This window comes from Rhinoderma darwinii, chromosome 7 (genome assembly GCF_050947455.1).
Source record: "Rhinoderma darwinii isolate aRhiDar2 chromosome 7, aRhiDar2.hap1, whole genome shotgun sequence".
Lineage (NCBI taxonomy): Eukaryota > Metazoa > Chordata > Amphibia > Anura > Rhinodermatidae > Rhinoderma > Rhinoderma darwinii.
Genome location: NC_134693.1, coordinates 31,268,216 through 31,290,728, shown reverse-complemented (window position 1 = coordinate 31,290,728; position 22,513 = coordinate 31,268,216). Strand labels below are relative to the sequence as shown.

The window sequence follows — 22,513 nt, the reverse complement described above, 5'->3', positions numbered from 1 at the left end:
ATGATTTTACGGAGGAGTCTAGACCCACTTCTGCTGCTGCTTCCATTGCTGGGTACACTGTCAGTGGTTTTTGCTGCATCATCCATAGATGGTGAGATTTAAGATTTTACTTTTGGTGGTGGGTAGTAGTTCATCATGTACAATGGAATGCATAGAGTTAAAACCTTGTTATGACCTTGCCTTTAATTCTGACTGCAGTATTTAAAAAGTACGGATTGAGTATAATGGAGCAGTGGAGAACAACACGCACTTTTGACATTAACAGTATGGAGAATGATTTTAGTTTTATACACCTTTGAGTAACTAGGAGCAAAGACTTTTACTTAAAGGGGGTGTCCAAGATTAGAACAAATGATTGAAAAACTGCACCACTCTTGTCCATGGGTGATGTCTGGCATTGCAACTCATCTCTTATCAAGTGAATGGGATTAAATTGCAGTAGCAGACACCTATCACGTACCAGCCTATGGACTAGATTGGTAATGTTTCAGGAAAGAAAGCAGACTTTTTTCTAATCCCGGACAATTCTGTTTGTAAATTATAACCATTTCATCTCTCTCTGTTTTGAAAATGTAAAAAAAACGTATGGACTTTATTGCTGCTTCGTTATGGGTTTGTCACGCAACTTTCCCAGATTTCTAAATGGCAAATCTGTCTAGATTTGCAACAATACAGAGGAACTTGGCAAAAGTCTTATTTCTTGACTCGACAATCTATATGGCTTCCATTACCGCTCACATAGGAAGGAATCTGCATAACTTGGGAAAACTTTTATTTAGGAGTCCTAAATAAAAGTTTTCCCAAGTTATGCAGGTTCCTTCCTATGTGAGCGGTAATGGCAGCCATATAGATTGTCACATGACTTTCCCAGCAACATACATAGCTAACAAACAACTAAATAAAACTTTACACCTGTCAGTAGCAAACAACTCGAGTAAATGCCCTTTAAATGTATTAAAAACGATGGAAAATTTGTATGTACAGTCCCAAAGGAAATTAATTCTTTTAGATTAGCCATTACTTTTAAAGACCCAGAGGACCCCTTTAAAGGTTAGAAAAACATGGCTGCTGGCTTCCAGAAACAGTGCCACACTTGTCCAGGGGCTGTGTGTGGTGTACACAGCCCAGACACAGTCCATTGACAAGAATGCTACTGTTTTTGGAAGACAGGAGTCATGTTTGCCTAGCCTCATATAACCCCTCTAAGTAAGACTTTAGTAATTAGGTGACTTATAAATGGACTGACTAATCATTAACAATGATGTATCCATTTGGTGGATTCCTAAAACCCTATACGTTCTTCCCCAGTGTGTTAATGATAATTATTATTAACAACCAGTTAGTGTGCCCATACATGATGCGACCGAGCCACGGTAGTTGCAGAACAGCTTTGTATTTGGACCCTTTAAGATTGCCAGATATATGCATGATGAAACCATTACTAAATATGGCTGATACGTTGTTATAAGATTTATTTCGTCAGATTTGAAGGTGATGCCAGTTCTCCTAGTATTACAGTAGAGGAGCGTTCCCCAATCTGTGGCTCTCCAGCTACTTTAGCAACAGCTGACGAGCCACAAGTTGGAAACCAGTGAAGTAGAGGGTTTTTCGGTACCCTTCATTCTACTACTACATAATTTTACTGTTTATCTTTTCATGGTTAAAAACTTGTGTAATTGTGCCGTTTGTCATTTTGGCGCTTGCTACATCTGTAGCTGAACCAATTCAGTCAGATGGTGAAAAGTGACTCTCTGAAAGGAGTATTGTGGGATCACTTGGCACAGTCATGCCCTCAGGCTTCATAGGCATGTCATATGAGGTTTTCACTTTTCCTTATATAGTTATGTATGGGAGGCTTCATAGGAAGATGTACTGTTTTCTAGATCGTACCGATAAGTTTACATAAAGCTAATATCGGTGTAAAAAACAGTCAGCACCTCCTAACAAAGTGAAATAAATGGGCAGTTGCCAATCTGCTATGACTGAAATGCAAAAGCAAATAAAAATAAAAATGCAGCAGCATTTTATTTTCAGGAAACACAGGGCACTTCTGGCATAAAGTTGTTTCAGGATTATGAAGGGGTTGTCCACTACCGGACTAGTCATGGCGGATAGGTCATCAGTATTTGATCAGTGTAGGTTTGACACCCGGACCCCTCCAACCAGCTGCTCCGGCTGCCTGTGGCCTCTAGATGATGAGCCGTATGCAATGTACGGAGCCGGGAGCAGTTGGCTCCGTACACCGCATAGCGGCCGTGCTGAGGGAATTCCAGCTCTGCTCCTATTAACTTGAATAGGAGCAGAGCTCCAGTACTGCAGCTCGGCCGCTATTCCGTGACCGGAGCTATTTGCTTCCGGCATGGATGTCCGGTGCGCGGAGGCAGCTGTCGCAGCTGATCAGTGCGGTGTCCGGGTGTCGGACCCCCACCGATCATATACTGATGACCTATCTGGTGGAAAGGTCATCAATTGTACAATAGTGGCCAACCCCTTTAATACCCAAGGGTAGGACAGAGCAGCAGACAAGTTGCACCTATAATCTCTGCATTCCAATGCGGTGTATATTACAATACTAAAGCATTATACATATTATTACACACTACATGCTGAAAATTTGAGAATTTGGAGTATTCCTGTTACTACTTCCCAACATCACGTGCACTGCATGCAAATGCCATTGTTTCCTATGGTCACTAGTTCTTTGTGTGCCCCGGACAAAATGGGGCAGATTTACTAATGTATTTGCACCTAGAATATGTCTATGTCTGTTTAGTGGTTTATTATTTTTCAGTCGGGTTTATAAAAGAGAGTTCCTTTACATAAGAATATTTTTAAATAACACATAAAATGAAAGTAAAATAAATCTATTAAAATCCCCTTCAATTCTTTGAAAATAAATTGTGTTCTATGAATTACAGGTTGTAAACTGCATTATATGCTACAATAAATTGGACATCTCTTCATCACAGGGTAGATCGATATAAATGAAGGATAATATATGTGATAATATTAGTTATGGTAAATTAAGGAGGTATAAAGGGAGATATGATTGTAGAGAAGAAAAACAACACTGAGGTAATATATAGTGATATAACTATTGGCAGCAGAATTTGCTATACAATGACAGGAGTGTCAAGAGCCAAGATACTTTAGTCATGTGACTCAAGAACTTTCTTCGGAGGACTTGCAGATGCTAATCACATGGGGTATTACAGGTCGGAATAAGCATTATTAGAATGTGAGAAGTCTACTCTTTGGCTGGCATATAAATGGTCTGGAATGTATTCATGTTACAACCTGAGTTTTGCTGGATCAATCTGTAATAGAACTACTAGAGCCTTGAAATCAAGTTCTAAGCAACCATAAACTATTTATTTTCATCAGGAAATGATCATACTTAGTCAGGCCAAAGAATAATCGGTAAGTGTACGTCACCTAAGCATCCAAAATTACTGGTTCTCAACTATGATTATCCAGTTAAGAACGTTTTCACCGTCTAGTGTTGGAAAACAAATCTGTTGTAACATGTGCAGGCAGATGAAAAAAAGGGAATATTTAAAGAGTCACCTTTAATGAACCTTTGCTAGTATATTAGGGAGCAGGACTGATTCAGGCAATAGGGGAGAACAGGAGTAAGTTTGACATCCCACTAATGCTTTCCTAGCACCGCCAGTTGCAGGGCTTGCCTGACATTGGATGTGCCCATTGCGATGGCTTCTGTTAGCGCCCTCCTATGGTGTGCGAATAACTATACCAAACAGTTTCTAATTATAGTCTCCATACAGTATGGTGCCCTAAGGTACTGTACATTGCCCAAATAACACCTTTATACAATTGTCTTATTAGCAATGCTTTATATTGCAGTGCATGTTGGCAATAGCAAAAATAGTGGTAAATACCACCATACACTGCTCAAATAATAACAAGAGAGCTCCAAACATAAACTAATCTAACACGTAACAGTGCTATCCAACGTCAAAATAATAATGTATAAGATTAATATAAACATTTGTGGTGGTCGCAAGCTCCAAGTGGCAGTCTGTCTGAAGAGCCCCTTCAGCAGGGGCGGATAATGCGCCTTGTGCGACCGCACAGGTTGCACACCCCTAAGGGTACCCGCACACACAGCGGATTTGTTGCAAATTTCTCAAAATCTGCATCTACATTGAGAAATCTGCTGTGAATCCAGCCTAGGGCCTGTTGCATTGTACCGATGGCCATCAAAACCTCTCTGTTCTCCATTGACAAAATATGTAAATGACGCCACAGGGGAAGAAACATGAAATTTCGTTTTCCAGCAATTGCTCATACTGCAGTGTTAAGTTAGCCACATGTACCAGGGCCCTCCTCTTAGGTGACGTTGTACCCACTCAAGCACCTAGGCTTGATGTGACTACAACCTATCCATCCCCTATAGTTATGTTCCTGAAAAAAAGAAAAACTATTTGTTTTGTTGGAGACAGGGACTGATTGGTTGGCGCTATATTAGCAACGAGAAATATATAATTAAATAAGTGTTCCCCCATTCCAAAATTCCCATAGTTTTTCTATTCTTAATGTTATTCTAAATTCCTAATGTTTTTCTATTTTTTTTAGCACAACCTCCTACATCCTGTTCTCTTTCTCCTTTCCTATCCTTAGTCAAGTTGTCATGGGCAAAGAAATCTAATCTTTTACGGTTACATGTAATCTTTATAGGTGTCGGCCATTGACATGTGATTTGGCGCACATTTTAGTTTTGATTTAGGACTGTTACTTATTGTATGGATTTTATTTTGACGTGATGGTGTACACAGTCTTCACTATTTTCATATTGGATATCTCAATTATTCCTGTGCGTATTGAAAAACCTTAGGACCCTCAGCAATCAAATGTAATGGGCAGAGAAACCTGATTACAACTGTTTAATTTCCCTACAGCAACACCGCAGGGGAAATTAAGTATTACATGTTGACCATTCAAATTAATAGGCTATCCAAGCCATGCTGGTGCCTCCAGACACACTTTTTGTAGCTGCTCTCCATGCTGGCCAATAGATGGATGTCCCGAACGTGAAACTCCCCTATAATAGTTCAGAATGCTGTAATAGCATATTTGAAAATGGACTTTCTAACCCAGACAATCCCTTTAATTATTGGTGGCCTGATTATCTGTTCTTAAGTAATTAATAAGGTTAAATGATAGTTTTCATATTTTCATTCATCCAGTGTTACAGTAAGTATCCTCTTTATATTTTACTTCTTTTTCTAACCCTCCAGTCCATATATCCGTCTGCAACTGTAATGGCCGCTCCCAGCGCTGTGTGTATGACCCAGAATTGCAGGCACAGACAGGTTCTGGGTTCCGCTGCATAGACTGTAATGGAGGCACAGATGGCCCAAACTGTGAGAGATGCAAAGATGGGTACTACCCTCAACAGAATGGTGCCTGTGCACCTTGCCACTGCCATGCCAAAGGTACGTTCTCAAGAATAAGTCTTAATACAGTGGGACTTACATGCTCAGTTATTGTTTTCTAATACTTTGATACATTTTCTGAGGTCAGTAATGTATTTCAGACATTACATCCTCATAAGCACTAAGCAATTTGATGCTTTGCTAGACTCCTAATCGAAATTAATAATGACGCTAAAGTAAAGGATCAATACTGATTTGGTGTGTGTGTCATCCTTCCCCTTAAAGGTTCTCTTAGCACTCAGTGTGATAACAATGGACGCTGTAGCTGTAAGCCTGGTGTGATAGGAGAAAAGTGTGACCGATGCCAGCTTGGCTTCCATTCACTGACAGAGGCTGGCTGCAGGTAAATATAATATATATGAAGCTTAAAGGGAGTGTCTCATGGATTTAAGTTTAGTTTCATTAAATAAATGTGTCTCAAGAATTTTTTTTTTAAATCTTGTAGCTATTTGTTTTATATTTTGAAAAACTTTCCTATAGGCTGCCATATTGGAGACGTACTTCCTTCCTGCATTGTCTGTATAGTCAGAACAGCAGTGTGTTCGCTTTATGGCAGCTGAAATTAATAGGAGTCAATTGACAGAGAAATGTCACAGATTATATCAGCCACCCAAGAGGCCAGAGAGTGACATTTGAGATTCATATAGGGCCTTATATGTGTATATTCTGCTGCTATTCTGCCTTATCTAGTCCTCCAGCAGTACAACAGAGCAGTCAGTAATATCCCCACCTTCAAATGATAGTGAGAACAGACATGAGATTTCTCATTCTGTTCCAATCTATACAGCAAAGCTGACAAGTGAGTTACAAAGTAAAGGAATCATCAGCCTGTTGTGACTGGTCTAGTGGCATTAATGAGCTGCAATGTCACCTAAACCAATATCCATAACTGCTATATGAATGTACGAATGCTAAAAAGTCTCAATATATAAATTAAATGAATAAAAAGATTTACCTATATGCATTTATAAACATATCTATAACCAGACGCTATAAAAATTAAAGGGAAGAAATGGGATAAAACGTGAAGATCTCCTAAATTTAGTTCATCTCACTGTCCCTAATGAAGTCAGGATGACGAAACATGTTGGGCTAACTGAGTTAATTGGCCTTGTTGTTTAGAAGATATGCTATTATTTATTGCTTTGACGTTGTGGCTAATACCATTGAGGGGGAGCAGTGTCATCCGCAGTTTAACAGGTTCCACGTGAAAGGCCTAGACGCCATGTGGACAGGCACCAGTGGTGGCTCTATTGGCGATACAAGACATTGGGGCAGCATGTACAATTAGGGCTCATTCAGACGAGAGTAATACTCGTGTGCTGTGCGTTGAAATCACTCACAGCACACGGACCCATGCAATTCAATGGGGCCATTCACACGTGTTGTTTTTCATGCAGCGAGTGTCTGTTGCGTGAAACTCGCTGCATGTCCGATATTGGTGCCATGGACAGCACACGGACGACATCCATGTGCTGTCTGTGTTTCACGTATCGAATACATTGAAAAGCAGAGAAATAAATTTTAAAGTGCTTGCACGAACGTGAAAAACACATGCCACACGCAAAGCACAGTGATGCCAATATGCAACGCACATGGACAAGAAATGTAGGAAAAACGCTGCATTTTTTTTACGCATGCAAATCAGAGACGCTCGTCTAAATGTAGCCTTAGCAGGAAAAGAGAAAGCAAAGAGGATACAATTAAAAGAGCATCAGTGAATGGCTGAGCACTTATAATATAATATCGATGTCTTCAATATTTCTAAGTTGCCTTGTCTGATATTGACTTTTGCTCTGAAGGTTTTCCCAACTATAGTGACCATTTACTTCTGATGCGTACTTTGCTACAAACTATCCACGATACATTATATGTAATTGCTATTTATGGAATTTTAAGCATATGCTTGACGCTGAGATCAAGCATACTAAGGGTATGTTCACACGCACTGTTTACAGACATAATTCGGGCATTTTACGCCTCGATTTACGCCTGAAAAAACGGCTCCATTGCGCCTACAAACATCTGCCCATTGCTTTCAATGGGTTTTACGGTGTTCTGTTCCCACGAGGTGTTATTTTATGCGTCGCTGTCAAAATACGGCGCGTAAAAAGACGCCCGTGAAAAAGAAGTGCATGTCACTTATTGGGACGTTTTTGGAGCCGTTTTTCATTGACTCCATTGAAAAACAGCTCCAATAACATCCGTAAAATACGCCACGAAAAACGCGAGTTGCTACAAAAACATCTGAAAATGAGGAGCTGTTTTCGTCTGACAACAGCTCCGTATTCTCAGACGTTTTTGAGTTTGTGTGTGATCTCCAAGCTTTATCCGATTTCTACCCTATAATTGTAACAGCGCTGGAGTATGTATATTTTTGTTTCACTTTACATTTTCCGTAGGCTGCTATATATATATAGTAAAGCAATAACATACTGTGGATATTTGTTTTTACTTGTTATATACATTTATAGTCTCAGTGCACAATGCCTGTGGAATATACGGTATATGGCCTGATTTACACGAGCGTGTGGTGCGTTTTGCGCACGCAAAAAACGTGGCGTTTTGCGTGCGCAAAATGCACTTAACAGCTGCGTGTGTCATCAGTGTATGATGCGCGGCTGCGTGATTTTCTCGCAGCCGCCATCATTATGACACTCCGTTTGGATGTTTGTAAACAAAAATGCACGTGGTGCTTTTCTGTTTACATTCAGAGTTTGACGCAGTTCGCACGGAAGTGCTTCTGTGCGACCTGCGTGGTTTTCACGCACCCATTGACTTCAATGGGTGCGTGATGCGCGAAAAAACGCTGATATATAGAACATGTCGTGAGTTTTACGCAGTGGACTCACGCTGCGCAAAACCCAAGGACTGTCTGCACTGCCCCATAGAGTAATATAGGTGCGTACGACACGCGTGAAAAGCACGCGCGTCTATTACGCTCGTGTAAATGATGCCTATTTCTGCACTAAACCACTCCTCACCTGCTGTTCTCTATTTCATCCATGTACTCTTCAGGGTGGGGTGAATTGTTGCACAATGAAAAGTCCCTCAGGAGCTCATCTGTCAAATAATAAAGTTTATGATATATAGAAGGTTGCGATCATTTTGTATATTATATATAGTTCTAGTTTCATAAACATCACAATCGATGTTATTTTAGCCATTATCCGACCCTTGTACAGGATCATAAATTCTTTAGTCACTCTGTGGGAGACGTAATGGTGGCTCTATTGGTTGTTACTCAGTTTTCCCAGAAACAGATATAACTAAGAAAAGTTGTGCAGAATTTTTTTTATTCCTAATCTTCCTTGGCAGCACCTCAGGGGGTCTTCTTCTGACCTCCATCAGGTGCTGCCTTTGGATTTAAGGCAACAAAAATTTCAGGTAAGTAAAATTGAGGTACATTATAGGGTGCAGCATCAGGTTCACAGTAAATGAATCCTTGCTTATTGCAATCTCTGCTAGAATATCACTTATATTTTATTGTCTCTTTGCTTTCTCCAAATGTCAGGCGACAAGGCTGTCTATGTGACCCGGCCGGCAGCAGCCAGGGATGCGACAGTGAAGGAAACTGTGCTTGCAAACCCAAAGTCACTGGAGAGAGTTGTGACAGGTAATGTAACTTTATGTAGCTGTTCACTATTCTGTGACAAAATAATTGATATTCTGGATAAATGACAACAATATTTTTAAGAAACACATTATTATACTAAAAAAAAATGTTTTTAATTGGTTGTCTGATGTGGATTGAGTATCTGATTTACTGTCTACGGCCAAGGAAAGCCAGGAGGAGCCAAGGGGGAATATGCCCAGCATCTTTATTCTAGTGATCGGTGGGGGTCTTCGACCCCGGTTTTCATCCGTCAGATTTTAAAATGACACTGCCCCTTAAAAAAAAAGTTGATTGTAGGGGGTCCTGCTGTTGGATATTTCTCCCCTCCCCCCACTTGTTCCCATTTTGTTAGTGTCTAGAGAATGTCAATGCAAATGTTTACTCTTCTTTTATAGTAAATGTTTATCTTTTTTACTATTTCGTTTTGAGGCCCAACATTCTGTGCTATTAATACATCTTTATAACAATCAGTGCTCTGGTTTTCTGATACAGAGCCCTAAATTCCCTGCAGAGACTTAGGCTATGTTCACACGGGGTCTTTTGCCGAGTTTTTTGACGCGGAAACCGCGTCGCAAAACTCGGCAGAAACGGCCCGAGAACGCCTCCCATTGATTTCAATGGGAGGCGTCGGCGTCTTTTTCCCGCGAGCAGTAAAACTGCCTCGCGGGAAAAAGAAGCGACATGCCCTATCTTCGGGCGCTTCCGCCTCCGACCTCCCATTGACTTCAATGGGAGGCAGGAGAAAGCGTGTTTTCTGCCCGCGGCGCTCAATGGCCGCGGGCGAAAAACGGCGCGATCATTGCTATTCACACGGAGTATTTTGGGGGAGGAATATCTGCCTCAAAATTCCGTTTGGAGCTTTGAGGCAGATATTCCTCCCCCAAAATACTCCGTGTGAACATAGCCTTAGGCTGGATTTACACGAGCATATTACGTCCGTAATGGACGGAACGTATTTCGGCCGCAAGTCCCGGACCGAACACAGTGCAGGGAGCCGGACTCCTAGCATCATAGTTATGTACGATGCTAGGAGTCCCTGCCTCGCTGCAGGACAACTGTCCCGTACTGTAATCATGTTTTCAGTATGGGACAGTTGTCCGGCAGCGAGGCAGGGACTCCTAGCGTCGTACATAACTATAATGCCAGGAGCCCGGCTCCCTGCAGTGTGTTCGGTCCGGGATTTGCGGCCGAATTACGTTCCGTCCATTACGGACGTAATATGCTCGTGTGAATCCAGCCTTAGAGTTAAAGAGGTATTCTAGTTTCAGCAAATAATTGCTATTTTATTGTATAATAAAAAGTTACACAATTTTTTGAATATGCTTTCTATATCAATTCCCAAATGTTTTCAAAATCTCTGCTTGCAGTCATTCAATATAAATCTTCATTGCTTGCTCCCAGGGAAAAAAACACTGATCATAATCATGTGATGGACACACAGTTGCACGAATTGTCACAGTATGGGTGCCTTTAGATGAGACGTTTTGTCAGGGCAAAAAAAAATATAAGCAAAAAGTGCAATAAAGCTGTACGTGTTTTTACCATGATTTCCAAAGCGTTTTTTGGCTGCGCTGTTTTTACAGTGGAAACATGTAAAATAAATGTAAACCTGGAAAAAGCACACAGGCAAAAGACGCATTACAAACCGCAGCCCTTCGCAGTAAAATCGTGTGCATTTTTGCAGCTTTTTTTATGCATTTTTTACTGTGCGGTCAAAAACATTTTATCCAAATTCACCCTATGCGTTCCAGAGCTGAGGCTTGTAACAAGCCGTGCACATGTGTGTTCATCACATGACCGTGAACAGATTTTTACCTTTTGGCAGTAAACAATGAAGATTCATATTTAATAACTGTAAGCAGAGATTTTGAAAACAATTGGGTATTAATACAAAAAGAATATTGGAAAATTGTATAACTTTTCATTGTACAAAAATAACAATTATTTGCTGAAACTGGAATACCACTTTAAAGGTACCAAAATCAAAAATGAGAATACATTTTTGATTGATGTGGGCCTCACTGCTGGGGCCCCCACCTGAACCCCCTGTTTCTCTTCACTATTTGACCTAGAGGACATAGAAATGCGTATGCTCGACTGCCGTTCCTTTCAAGCTCCTTCTCACTGCAAGGGGCGCATGTTCTTCTTCTGGATCCACACAGTAAGCAATAGCAGAAAACTATCTCCTCCGCTGCTTTATATCTGCGTCATGGTGTTTATTGCAGGTGTAAGGCTGGATACTATAACCTGCAGGCCGGGCGATCAGAGGGATGCTTGCAGTGTTTTTGCTATGGACATTCAGCAACTTGCAGCAGTTCTACTGGCCATAACAGGAGTAACATCACGTCTTATTTTGAGAAAGGTAATTTACACAAATGTATCGTCTTCCTAAGTTTCCTCATATGTGCGCTGTTTCTCAGTGGGAGCTTCCTCCTGGAGAGACTTGTCTCTGTGTGAGCTTTCCTATAGTTTCCTTATATTGAGTGGCTGTAAGCCGCACTTTACCAGAGGTAATTTCCTATTGGTTTCCGTGTTTCTTCACTTTATAATAGAAAGCACAAGTCACACAGTTATATACAATGACCGACCGATACCGTAAGATGTACCTCCTTACATTCATCCCAGAAAGTTAAAAAGGTTTTCTGTATATAAAGCTTATTTATTGTATGATGACATTATATGCTACCTTCTAAAATACTGTTTATACATTTCGCACAGTTTTTAATATTTCTGCTTGCTCTCAGTGAATAAAAACATTACTTATTTATACTGTACTGATTTACACACTGGTGCAAGACCTATTAAGTGTATCAGAGCTCCTGCCCTTTGTGAACAGCACATAATCAGAACAGGTTTTTAGCCTCTGGGTGTAAACAAAGGCCATTCACTGACAGCTAGCAAAAAACGTAATCACTGAAAAATGTACACAAACTATATGACAGTAAACGATATAACTTTTTACTATATAATGAATACAATTTATTTACATTAAGCTGAAAACTGGAAAAATATTAGCAGGAGGCCGGACCTGGTATATACCTCTACCTCTGGGATGCAAACACAATTCTCTGTCCAATTGGTTGCTGATATATATATATATATATATATATATATATATATATATATATATATATATATATATATGTGCACACAATCAAATAATTTTGATCACGACTCAGAAATTATTTTAGTTTCCAGTAACTACAATGATAATCTATGTCATATGACTGTAATCTAATGGTCGAATCCTTGGCGAATCCGAAAATCCCACCATGTACTATATACAGCTCCAGATGGGTCTCTGACATAGGAGTGGATGCTCTCCGCAAATCTGCTCTACGATGACATGGCGTTTATATATTTATATCAGCTGTCCAGATGGACCTAACACATAAACACTGGGATTGTTTACAGCGCATGCACCATAGGCATCATTTGCTTGAAATATTGTGCAGAAGGAGGATAAGCAACATATAATGGTCTTTATCATGGTGGATAATCATTCTGGTAATTTCTAATAAATCGTTATTGGGGGATAACATCTGGAATTATCCAGTGTCATTCCATCATGTGACACCAGCAATACTGAACGCAGCTCATAGTGACATCGCACGATTTCTGTCTGATATTGTATCTGTCAAATTTCCTATAGATGTAGAAGGCTGGACTTCAGTTGTAAAAGATGGATCCCCTGCTCCAGTCCCCGTCCGCATGTCTCGCCATCATAAAGAAATGTATTTAGCATCACGACAACTGGAACCCCTTTATTTCGGTGCCCCAGGTAAGTAAATCATGGTATATGACTGTATTTTCTAAGTGCAGTATTTACATAGATCAAGTATATTGGGGATTACAGCTATGGGTTTGTAGGCCAAAAACGATTGAAATTATAATTTATACATGGAGGGGGTTCTACTCCACAACATTCGACTGCAGACTTAATATGTCCGTAGACATATAAATGACCAATAAGTCGTCCGGCAGCACTTTTTGTGAATGGCGTAACAAATACATGTAATATTCTTGGGGCTGCTTTCCACAAAATCCATTAGCGCCATTCATAACATAAACTGCAGATTGCAATTGACTGCCAGCCAAAAAATCCAACATGGCAGGTTATTTTTTTGCCAGATAATGGACAGTCTGTCTGTTGTATGAAAGAAAATTAAAATTTAATGGCTGATATTCAGTATTTCAGCTGAAACATTTTTCGTATATGACACTGTTGGGTTTTTCCATTCAACTGCAGGACTTCAATGTTTAATCTTCATTATTTTGCAGGCGCTTTCTTAGGAGACCAGTCTCTGGGTTATGGCCAGGTGCTCTCCATAAGTTTCCGTGTGGATCGAGGGCGTCATAGGGCTGGTGCTGAAGATTTAATACTAGAAGGAGGAGGCTTAAGAATTACAGCACCCCTTACTTCATCCAAAACTTCATTACCCTGCAGATTACCTCAAACATATACCTTTAGGTGAGGTGACATCACTGACTCGTGATAACGTTTTACCTGTATTTCCCAATATAAATAACACGTACAAAACTGTGTCCTCCCTACAGATTGGATGAACTCTCTTTCAGCCCTTGGACTCCCAAAATCAGTCATTTTGATTTTCGACGACTTTTAAGTAATGTGACATCCTTGAGAATTCGTGCTACTTATGGAGAATACAGTAAGTTCCACTAAAAGCACAGTTTTTGTCTCCTGATTAAGATACGTTGTCTGTTTATTTTTATTACCATGAACCTTTAATTCACTGTCTATAGTGCCCCCAGTGGTGTAATTAGTTACTACTGCTCTTCATTTTTTCAGTGTATAAAGCCAAAATTTATGGCGTGCATGTACACTGAGCATTAAGATAAATTCTCGATATGACCATACAAAATTGATTGTCATTGTTTGGCAGCATTCATTGGCATTTTAGTGGCAATGTCAGGATCTCCATGCAGCTGGGCACACAAGATTTGATGCACTAATCTGGTATTCTTCAGAGAAATTGCTTTACAGTTTTGTTATATTGACCTTATCCTGGAAGATCAATTATAATTTCACATTGTTATCAGACATAATAATTGGATGAGCAGGCATATGAGGACTCCAACCAACTGAGGAGAATGTAAGCAGGGAATGTTCAATTACAAGTTGCACTGCTGGTCTATTCTGGATTAAGTATTAATATGTATGGACCCCAAAAAACCATCCAGCCTGATCAAACTCTAGTCAGCATCAACCAAATCTGCTAGTGGTCTACCCACTATGAGTGGGGTCTAACATTGTTCTATTTAGGTGGGAGAGGTAGCAGTCGCACCAGGGTCCTGGTTCCTGCGGGGGCTCATGTGCTCCTCTGCTACATACGAGGACACCAGTATTATAAATGGCACATGATAGGTGGGAGGCCATTACAGATTTTACATTGAGGCCCATGAGCTTCAAGCTACGACTCTGATTCTGTTTATTTATTCCCTTTGGGCACTAATGGGTGTGCTGACCCTTCCCTCACGATGTCCCAGGATCTCTCTCCAGTGTATGAGATTAGAAAACTAGAATAAAACCAATTCCTACTGTTTTTAAAATGTTGATTGAACTGTGTAGAATAAAAGATCTTGGACATTGCATTAACATGGAAAAGCCTCTGTAAGGATTCATGGATTTATATAAAATAGAGATAGCACTTCATAGAGACACTCAGTTTGAAACAGGAAAAAAAAAAGGTAGGTATAGGTGGAAGCGTTCACTTATGTACAGTGAAGGAAATAAGTATTTGATCCCTTGCTGATTTTGTAAGTTTGCCCACTGTCAAAGACATGAACAGTCTAGAATTTTTAGGCTAGGTTAATTTTACCAGTGAAAGATAGATTATATTTAAAAAAAACAACAGAAAATCACATAGTCAAAATTATATATATTTATTTGCATTGTACACAGAGAAATAAGTATTTGATCCCTTTGGCAAACAAGACTTAATACTTGGTGGCAAAACCCTTGTTGGCAAGCACAGCAGTCAGATGTTTTTTGTAGTTGATGATGAGGTTTGCACACATGTCAGATGGAATTTTGGCCCACTCCTCTTTGCAGATCATCTGTAAATCATTAAGATTTCGAGGCTGTCGCTTGGCAACTCGGATCTTCAGCTCCCTCCATAAGTTTTCGATGGGATTAAGGTCTGGATACCGGCTAGGCCACTCCATGACCTTAATGTGCTTCTTTTTGAGCCACTCCTTTGTTGTCTTGGCTGTATGTTTCGGGTCATTGTCATGCTGGAAGACCCAGCCACGAGCCATTTTTAATGTCCTGGTGGAGGGAAGGAGGTTGTCACTCAGGATTTGACGGTACATGGCTCCATCCATTCTCCCATTGATGCGGTGAAGTAGTCCTGTGCCCTTAGCAGAGAAACACCCCCAAAACATAATGTTTCCACCTCCATGCTTGACAGTGGGGACGGTGTTCTTTGGGTCATAGGCAGCATTTCTCTTCCTCCAATACGGCGAGTTGAGTTAATGCCAAAGAGCTCAATTTTAGTCTCATCTGACCACAGCACCTTCTCCCAATCACTCTCAGAATCATCCAGATGTTCATTTGCAAACTTCAGACGGGCCTGTACATGTGCCTTCTTGAGCAGGGCACTGCAGGATTTTAATCCATTACGGCGTAATGTGTTACCAATGGTTTTCTTGGTGACTGTGGTCCCAGCTGCCTTGAGATCATTAACAAGTTCCCCCGTGTAGTTTTTGGCTGAGCTCCCACCTTCCTCAGGATCAAGGATACCCCACGAGGTGAGATTTTGCATGGAGCCCCAGATCAATGTCGATTGACAGTCATTTTGTATGTCTTCCATTTTCTTACTATTGCACCAACAGTTGTTTCCTTCTCACCCAGCGTCTTACTTATGGTTTTGTAGCCCATTCCAGCCTTGTGCAGGTCTATGATCTTGTCCCTGACATCCTTAGAAAGCTCTTTGGTCTTGCCCATGTTGTAGAGGTTAGAGTCAGACTGATTAATTGAGTCTGTGGACAGGAGTCTTTTATACAGGTGACCATGTAAGACAGCTGTCTTTAATGCAGGCACCAAGTTGATTTGGAGCGTGTAACTGGTCTGGAGGATGCTGAACTCTTAATGGTTGGTAGGGGATCAAATACTTATTTCTCTGTGCACAATGCAAATAAATATATATAATTTTGACTATGTGATTTTTTTTTCTTTAATATAATCTATCTCTCACTGGTAAAATTAACCTAGCCTAAAAATTCTAGACTGTTCATGTCTTTGACACTGGGCAAACTTACAAAATCAGCAAGGGATCAAATACTTATTTCCTTCACTGTATGTTATGCTGGAGAGCACAACTCCCATATGTGTTTCAAAGAGGACCTTTTCGTCAAAGAGCTGCCACCGGACCGTTGCTTCCCGGGATTCTAGTATCGGTACCGGAGTTTGTAGACTTCATATATAGTGAGTGAAAGGTAGGGTACTGTCATTGGCTCTACACGTGAAATCTGATGGGTGTGTTGTAGCAGGGACCAAAGTCGCCCTGGAAGAGCCTAAATATCTCCAGTTTATGAAATTAGAAAAGTAGAATAAATACCCATTCCTATTGTCTTTAATAGGTGGATTGAACCGTCTACAATCAAAGACCTTAGATGTTGTATGACCTGGAAAAGCCTCTGTATGGATTCACATCTGTATTTGTTATCTCCCTCAGGCACAGGATACCTGCAAAGTGTTACTCTCATCACAGCTCGTCCTGGTCCTGGAGAATCTGCTCCTTGGGTGGAGAAATGTGATTGTCCTATTGGCTATAAAGGTGATTCCTGTGAGCAGTGTGCCCCAGGATACTACAGAAAATCTCCAGCACTTGGGGCTTTCAGCCCTTGTGTCCCTTGCAGATGCCAAGGTGGAGGCCAATGTGACCCAGAAACTGGTAAATATCTCATTGTATTCTTGTTTGGCTATGAGTTTATCCACATTCAGTTTTGTATATTTTTATTTTTGTGTTGCATTTTGGTAATTTATCAGGTGACTGTTATTCTGGAGATGAGAATCAGAATAATGACTGCGCTGATTGCCAACATGGACAGTATAATGACCCTCGGGACCCCCAGAAATGCCTGTCCTGTCCGTGTAGTTCTGGCATAGGATGCTCATTGTCTCCAGAGACTCAGGAACCCGTGTGTGATCACTGTCCTATAGGCCGAAGTGGTGAGTAACAGGAGTTGTGTTTATATAGAGAACTGGGAAAGTTTTGTCACAAAGCAGAAATGGGAGAGGAATAGTCTGACACACAGCAGGTTAGTGCAAGATGTGGCCTGGCACACAAAGGAGCTGAGGAAGGTGTAGTCTCGCACTTACTCATCTTTCGGGTTGCATGCATGCAAGAGTAAAGCATTGATACTACCAGAATGCTAACAGATTTGTATTCTCTACAAGCCTGGACACTAGAGGTAGGAGTTAGGTCGCCTTCCATCTCAGAGACCATCTTAGTTTTACCGCCTCTGAATTAAATAAGCGTTAATGTGATATTCTTTACATTACTACATTTTATTTCTCATATTAATGTTGATCATATATTGAAAACCAAGTAAAGTAGGGGCTATAGCATCTTCTACAGCCAGTTAGGTGAAATGTTCTGTAAAAGTCGCAGGTAAAATATTTAGTAAAAGCTGCAGGTTGACGTACATAGTGCAATCAAGTCAAACAGACATTTCATGGTGGTTTTTTAACGGTCGATCCCCACACCAGGTCCTCGCTGTGAATTATGTGCGGATGGATATTTTGGAGATCCCAATGGAGAAAATGAATCTCAGCTCCAATGTAGGCCTTGTGCATGCAACAACAATATTGATCCAAATACATCGGGAAACTGTGACCGAGTCTCCGGAGAGTGTTTGAAATGTATTTACAATACAGCTGGATTCCACTGTGACCGATGCAGAGAAGGATACTTTGGTGACCCTCTGGATGCAAACCCTGAACGCAAATGTATAGGTAATGTCCATTAATATTTCATTGCTTTTAGATGCTGCCTAACCGTTAATGGGCTGCATTGTGCAGTGACTCAATGCGTGTTCTCTGTTGCCCTGCAGCACTGGGGCCCAGAGTTCGAATCTGTCTATGCAGCATCTGAATAGAATATGTATGGTCTCCCAACTTTTTTATCGGTTTCTTTTTGGATTCTCTGGTTTTGTCCAACCCTGAATGGTTAATTAGCTTTCTATTAAATTGACCATAGATTGTGTGTCCAAGGGAAACACTGAACAACATCAAAGGAATTTGTGATGCGATTCATTGAGGGTTTTTTTTATTTATTTTTTTAAAACATATTGTTATTGGATTTTGTATATAGTAAAAACTGTAAAATAAAGAAAACAATACAAAATATATAATATATAAATTGAATAGACATGCATGTCAAGATTTATACAATCCAGTGACAATATTATGTATAAGTGGTACATGACAGAAAGTGAGAAGTTTTATTTGATGTTCGAGTGGCAATAACCAAATATGCAACTTTTCGGACATGCAAGTGCTTCGTCAGGTTGTATATGAGGATGAATTTGGCAGCCTGTCGCGACCGGAACCAAACGAATGTCTTCCCCGATTGAGCCCCATATGCAGCCTGATGAAGGACCAGTTTTGGACACAAAACGTTGCATAATTGGTTATTGACACTTCGAGCATCCTATAAAATGCTTCTCTTAATTGCATCACAAATTTCTTGAGTGCTGTTCAGTTCTTGTCTTGGCTTTCAGTGGTTCCTGACGGGATCCCTACTAAATTTCCACCATCCACCATGTACACCCATTATTTCTAGGAAAGTGCTGTTAACATTTATGATGGTGAGATCCAGACAGATGTGACTTCATTTATTGTACAGCGCTGCAGAATATGTCAGCACTATATAAATAATAGAAAATACATACATAAACTCCACCACTGTTACTTTAGTCTGAACTGTTTTTTTTTCTGATGTAATTCCAGCATTTAACGATTGGTGTATAATTGATTGCATTAAAGGGGTTTTCCCATCAGAGACATTTATGACCTATCCACAGGATACGTAATAAATGTCCGATAGATGCGGGTCCCACAACTGTGACCTGCACCTATTTCTAGAACGGGGCCCCCTAAAACCCGTTCTAGCTTTTTGTGCTCACGCTAACTCCAGGCCACTTACTGATTGCATGGTCGGGAGTAACAAAAACAGCCCAACTCGCTGAGCTACGCTGTTTCCGTAAGTCCCATAGAACTGAATAGTAGTTACGGAAACAGCGTAGCTCGCATGCTATGCTGCTTTCGTAACTGCCATTTAAAACTATGGGGGTTACGGAGACAGCGTAGCTCAGCGAGTTATGCTGTTTTTGTAACCCCCGGCCATGTAACCAGTAAGTGGCCCCGTTCTAGAGGTAGGTGTGGGACCCGCATCTATCTGACATTTATGACATATCCTGTGGATATGTCATAAATGTCCTTCATGGGAAAGCTCCTTTAATTGTTAAATGCAATAATTTGGCTGAAATATTCAAAATCCAGTAGATTGATGTATGGGTTATGACCTTCTTGGTTGTGGGAATCATTTTACTTCCAGACAGCTACTGTATTCGGAATTTCAGCACGTTAAATGCGACCAAACCTAAAATACATAGTTTCTGAACGTAAATCTTACAAAAGGAGCTGTTGATGTCATTCACACATTTGTATGTAATTCTTACGGGACATTCTCATGTAGTGATCATGAAGGTAGACATTTTCCTAAACTTCCTGTCAGTAATCCTATTGAAAGACACGACCGTCCGGCTATTCCCAGTCTGAAGTAGAACAGTAAATCTCAACCACACAGCAAATAAAGATACAATAGACTTTATAACCTTAATGGTGCACCCTGCCCGTAGTCTCATGGAGGACGGGGGTTCATATGTTGGCTAATCCTGATAACAGCCATTGTTATTGTGGATATGTCAATAGAAATATTATATTGCAATGTTCATCAATTTTCTTATACCGGTCATCTATAAGAGCCTTAATATACTTAGCACTGTTCTTGCAATATATTGTATATATAATTTTTTTCTTTTTCATGTTTATTTGGCTAGCAGCTTTTTTAGCATAAATACTTGAAAATACTGTACAAGGGAAATAACATAGCATTTTAGGAGACTCACTATAAGGGGTGCAAGGGCAATGCCACATGTAAAATACACAAGCGTTTTTGTAAAGCGCTTTTTTTTTTTTTTACAAGCAATTTTTATGCATTTTCAGCATGTTTTTTCATGAGTAATTAGGATTCCCATTGACTATGGGAACATTCGGCACGTTTTTGGTGCGTTTTATGCGGCAAATACTTGACCTGAAGTTTTTTTTAAATACGCTCGGGTTAAAAAATTGTTTCGTATGTACTAACGGCATGCTTTCTCATTCATTTGAATGGAAAGCTTAATGAAGCGGTTTTTTAAACCAGTGTCAAATGCACCCCGCGTGAACAGGGCCTAAGGGGGCCCTATGACACCTCTACCCATATGGCAGGTCAAGTACTATAAATGACGCTTGATAGTTGGGGGGGGCGGGGCCTATTGTAAATTTTGAATTGGGGCCTAGAAACTTCAGGTTACGCCACTGTAGCATCTATTATATGCATACAATTCACACATTGTAATGTAGAGAGATCAAACCTAGCATCTTATATAAAGTCTAGGTACATCATTGCAACCTCTACAACCTGCTTATCTTCCAAATGTATGTTATCAAGAAGTAGAGGACAGATGGAAAGGAGTACGACTGGAGGATCAGACTACACAGCTGTAGTCTGTAACTATGGAAACATATAGGTCTTCATAGGAGTTGTAGATACAAAACGGTCAGCGTTTTTGTTTTTTAGTCCAGGCTATTGGCAAAGTTGCTTCATTTTTTATGTTCTAATGCATTCCAGCAATAGCAAAAAGTTCCAAAGGTATCCATAGCCTTTAATGTTTTTCAGCTGAATGTTACATTTTCATATTTTTTCGCAGCTTGTTCCTGTCACCCAATGGGTTCCCAGCAGCCAAGTTGTCAGAAGGACAGCTCATGTGTGTGCAAACCTGATTTTTACGGGGACAGCTGTGATCAGCCACAATGTCCTAGTTGTTATTCCCAGTTCAGCAACAAGGTACGTCTGAGCAAAACCACAGCTCCCGTCAGTATGGAGACCTGTTATCTTTCATATAAATCTTTGTTATTTTTTTAGAAATCATATTACAGTATGAAGCATAGATTTTATTGTCCTCTCTAGATAACTTTGTACAGGAGACAGGTGCAGGGCCTGACCACTGGTGGCAATGGCCAGAGCCAGGTGACAGATACACGTTACCTAGAGGAGCAAATGAGAAGAGCTGAGGAGACCTCTACGGCCATGTTAAGAGATTCAGAAACTGCTCATGGTGAGATCAAAATCTACAGTGATATAAGAGCTTCTAAACATGGTGACAACACGTTAGATTAATACTCCAACTGCAGGAAAAATATATATTTGACAACAATGAAATCCTCCCATAGGTGCTGAGCTGTCCCTGCAAAGACAGATGTCGGGGCTGCAGGGGTTACAGGTGGAAACCCAGAATGACCTTGAGAGTTTGCAGATGAAGCTACAGGGCGCAAAGTCTCAGTCCAGCCAGTACCAGAACCAGCTACAAGATATAAAGGGGAAGATCACAATTGCAATTCAGCAACTCAACGGAGGCCAAGCTGAACTAAACCAACTGGTAACTTCTGGTTTATATAATTCATAAAACACACCCATATATATATGTGTGTGTGTGTGTGTGTGTGTGTGTGTGTGTGTGTGTGTGTGTGTGTGTGTGTGTGTGTATATATATATATATATATATATATATATATAAAATTTTCCCTTTTTCCCAATCATCTGCTTTGTATGATAGAGGGCTACATGTAATATACAATAACACTGCGCATGCACACCATACGATTTGTATATGTTTTTTATCTAACCCTGTCACATTATCTGGTAATGGTTTGCCACTTAAACCTATTAGTGACATCTCTCTAGTCACGTTTCTCATACTCGTGGGGTACGGGGACTGGAAAGTAGGCTCATCGTTTTCTTTATGGATATTTCAGAACTACAATTTAATATTGCTCACAAAATAATATATATTTTTTTATTATTACAGACATTTTCTTCTGTAGATTCATCCTGGAATTCAAACTCTTTCTCACAACTTGGTCAAGAGGCCCAGACTATAGCAAATAGGTAATAACTTGCTGATTCTCTAAGGCTGTGGCATCACAACAATACTTCATGTTGAGGCTTATAGGCAAAGCATTGTGTTTCACCCACTTGTAAATGAGTATAATGTAATGAGTCTATTGAGTCTGGCTGAAAAACTCCTTGTTAAGGGCTGGTGCATTACGTGGAGCCTGTATGGTGGCACATATATTCCCTATGGCTTCGTA

At 40.3% G+C, this 22,513-nt stretch overlaps 1 protein-coding gene across 1 annotated transcript in view; it reads left to right on the top strand.

Moving 5' to 3' along the window:
• The window catches only part of LAMC2 (laminin subunit gamma 2), a 37,260-nt gene continuing 14,747 nt past the window's right edge, over positions 1-22,513 (top strand). The window contains exons 1-15 of the mRNA XM_075833122.1: positions 1-91; positions 5,259-5,456; positions 5,682-5,799; positions 8,971-9,072; positions 11,298-11,434; positions 12,725-12,853; positions 13,354-13,543; positions 13,630-13,742; positions 16,770-16,988; positions 17,084-17,266; positions 17,807-18,052; positions 21,073-21,209; positions 21,333-21,480; positions 21,596-21,801; positions 22,231-22,310. Of these exons, the coding sequence (XP_075689237.1) occupies positions 1-91; positions 5,259-5,456; positions 5,682-5,799; positions 8,971-9,072; positions 11,298-11,434; positions 12,725-12,853; positions 13,354-13,543; positions 13,630-13,742; positions 16,770-16,988; positions 17,084-17,266; positions 17,807-18,052; positions 21,073-21,209; positions 21,333-21,480; positions 21,596-21,801; positions 22,231-22,310 (2,297 nt within the window). The remainder of the gene's footprint in view (positions 92-5,258; positions 5,457-5,681; positions 5,800-8,970; positions 9,073-11,297; positions 11,435-12,724; positions 12,854-13,353; positions 13,544-13,629; positions 13,743-16,769; positions 16,989-17,083; positions 17,267-17,806; positions 18,053-21,072; positions 21,210-21,332; positions 21,481-21,595; positions 21,802-22,230; positions 22,311-22,513) is intronic.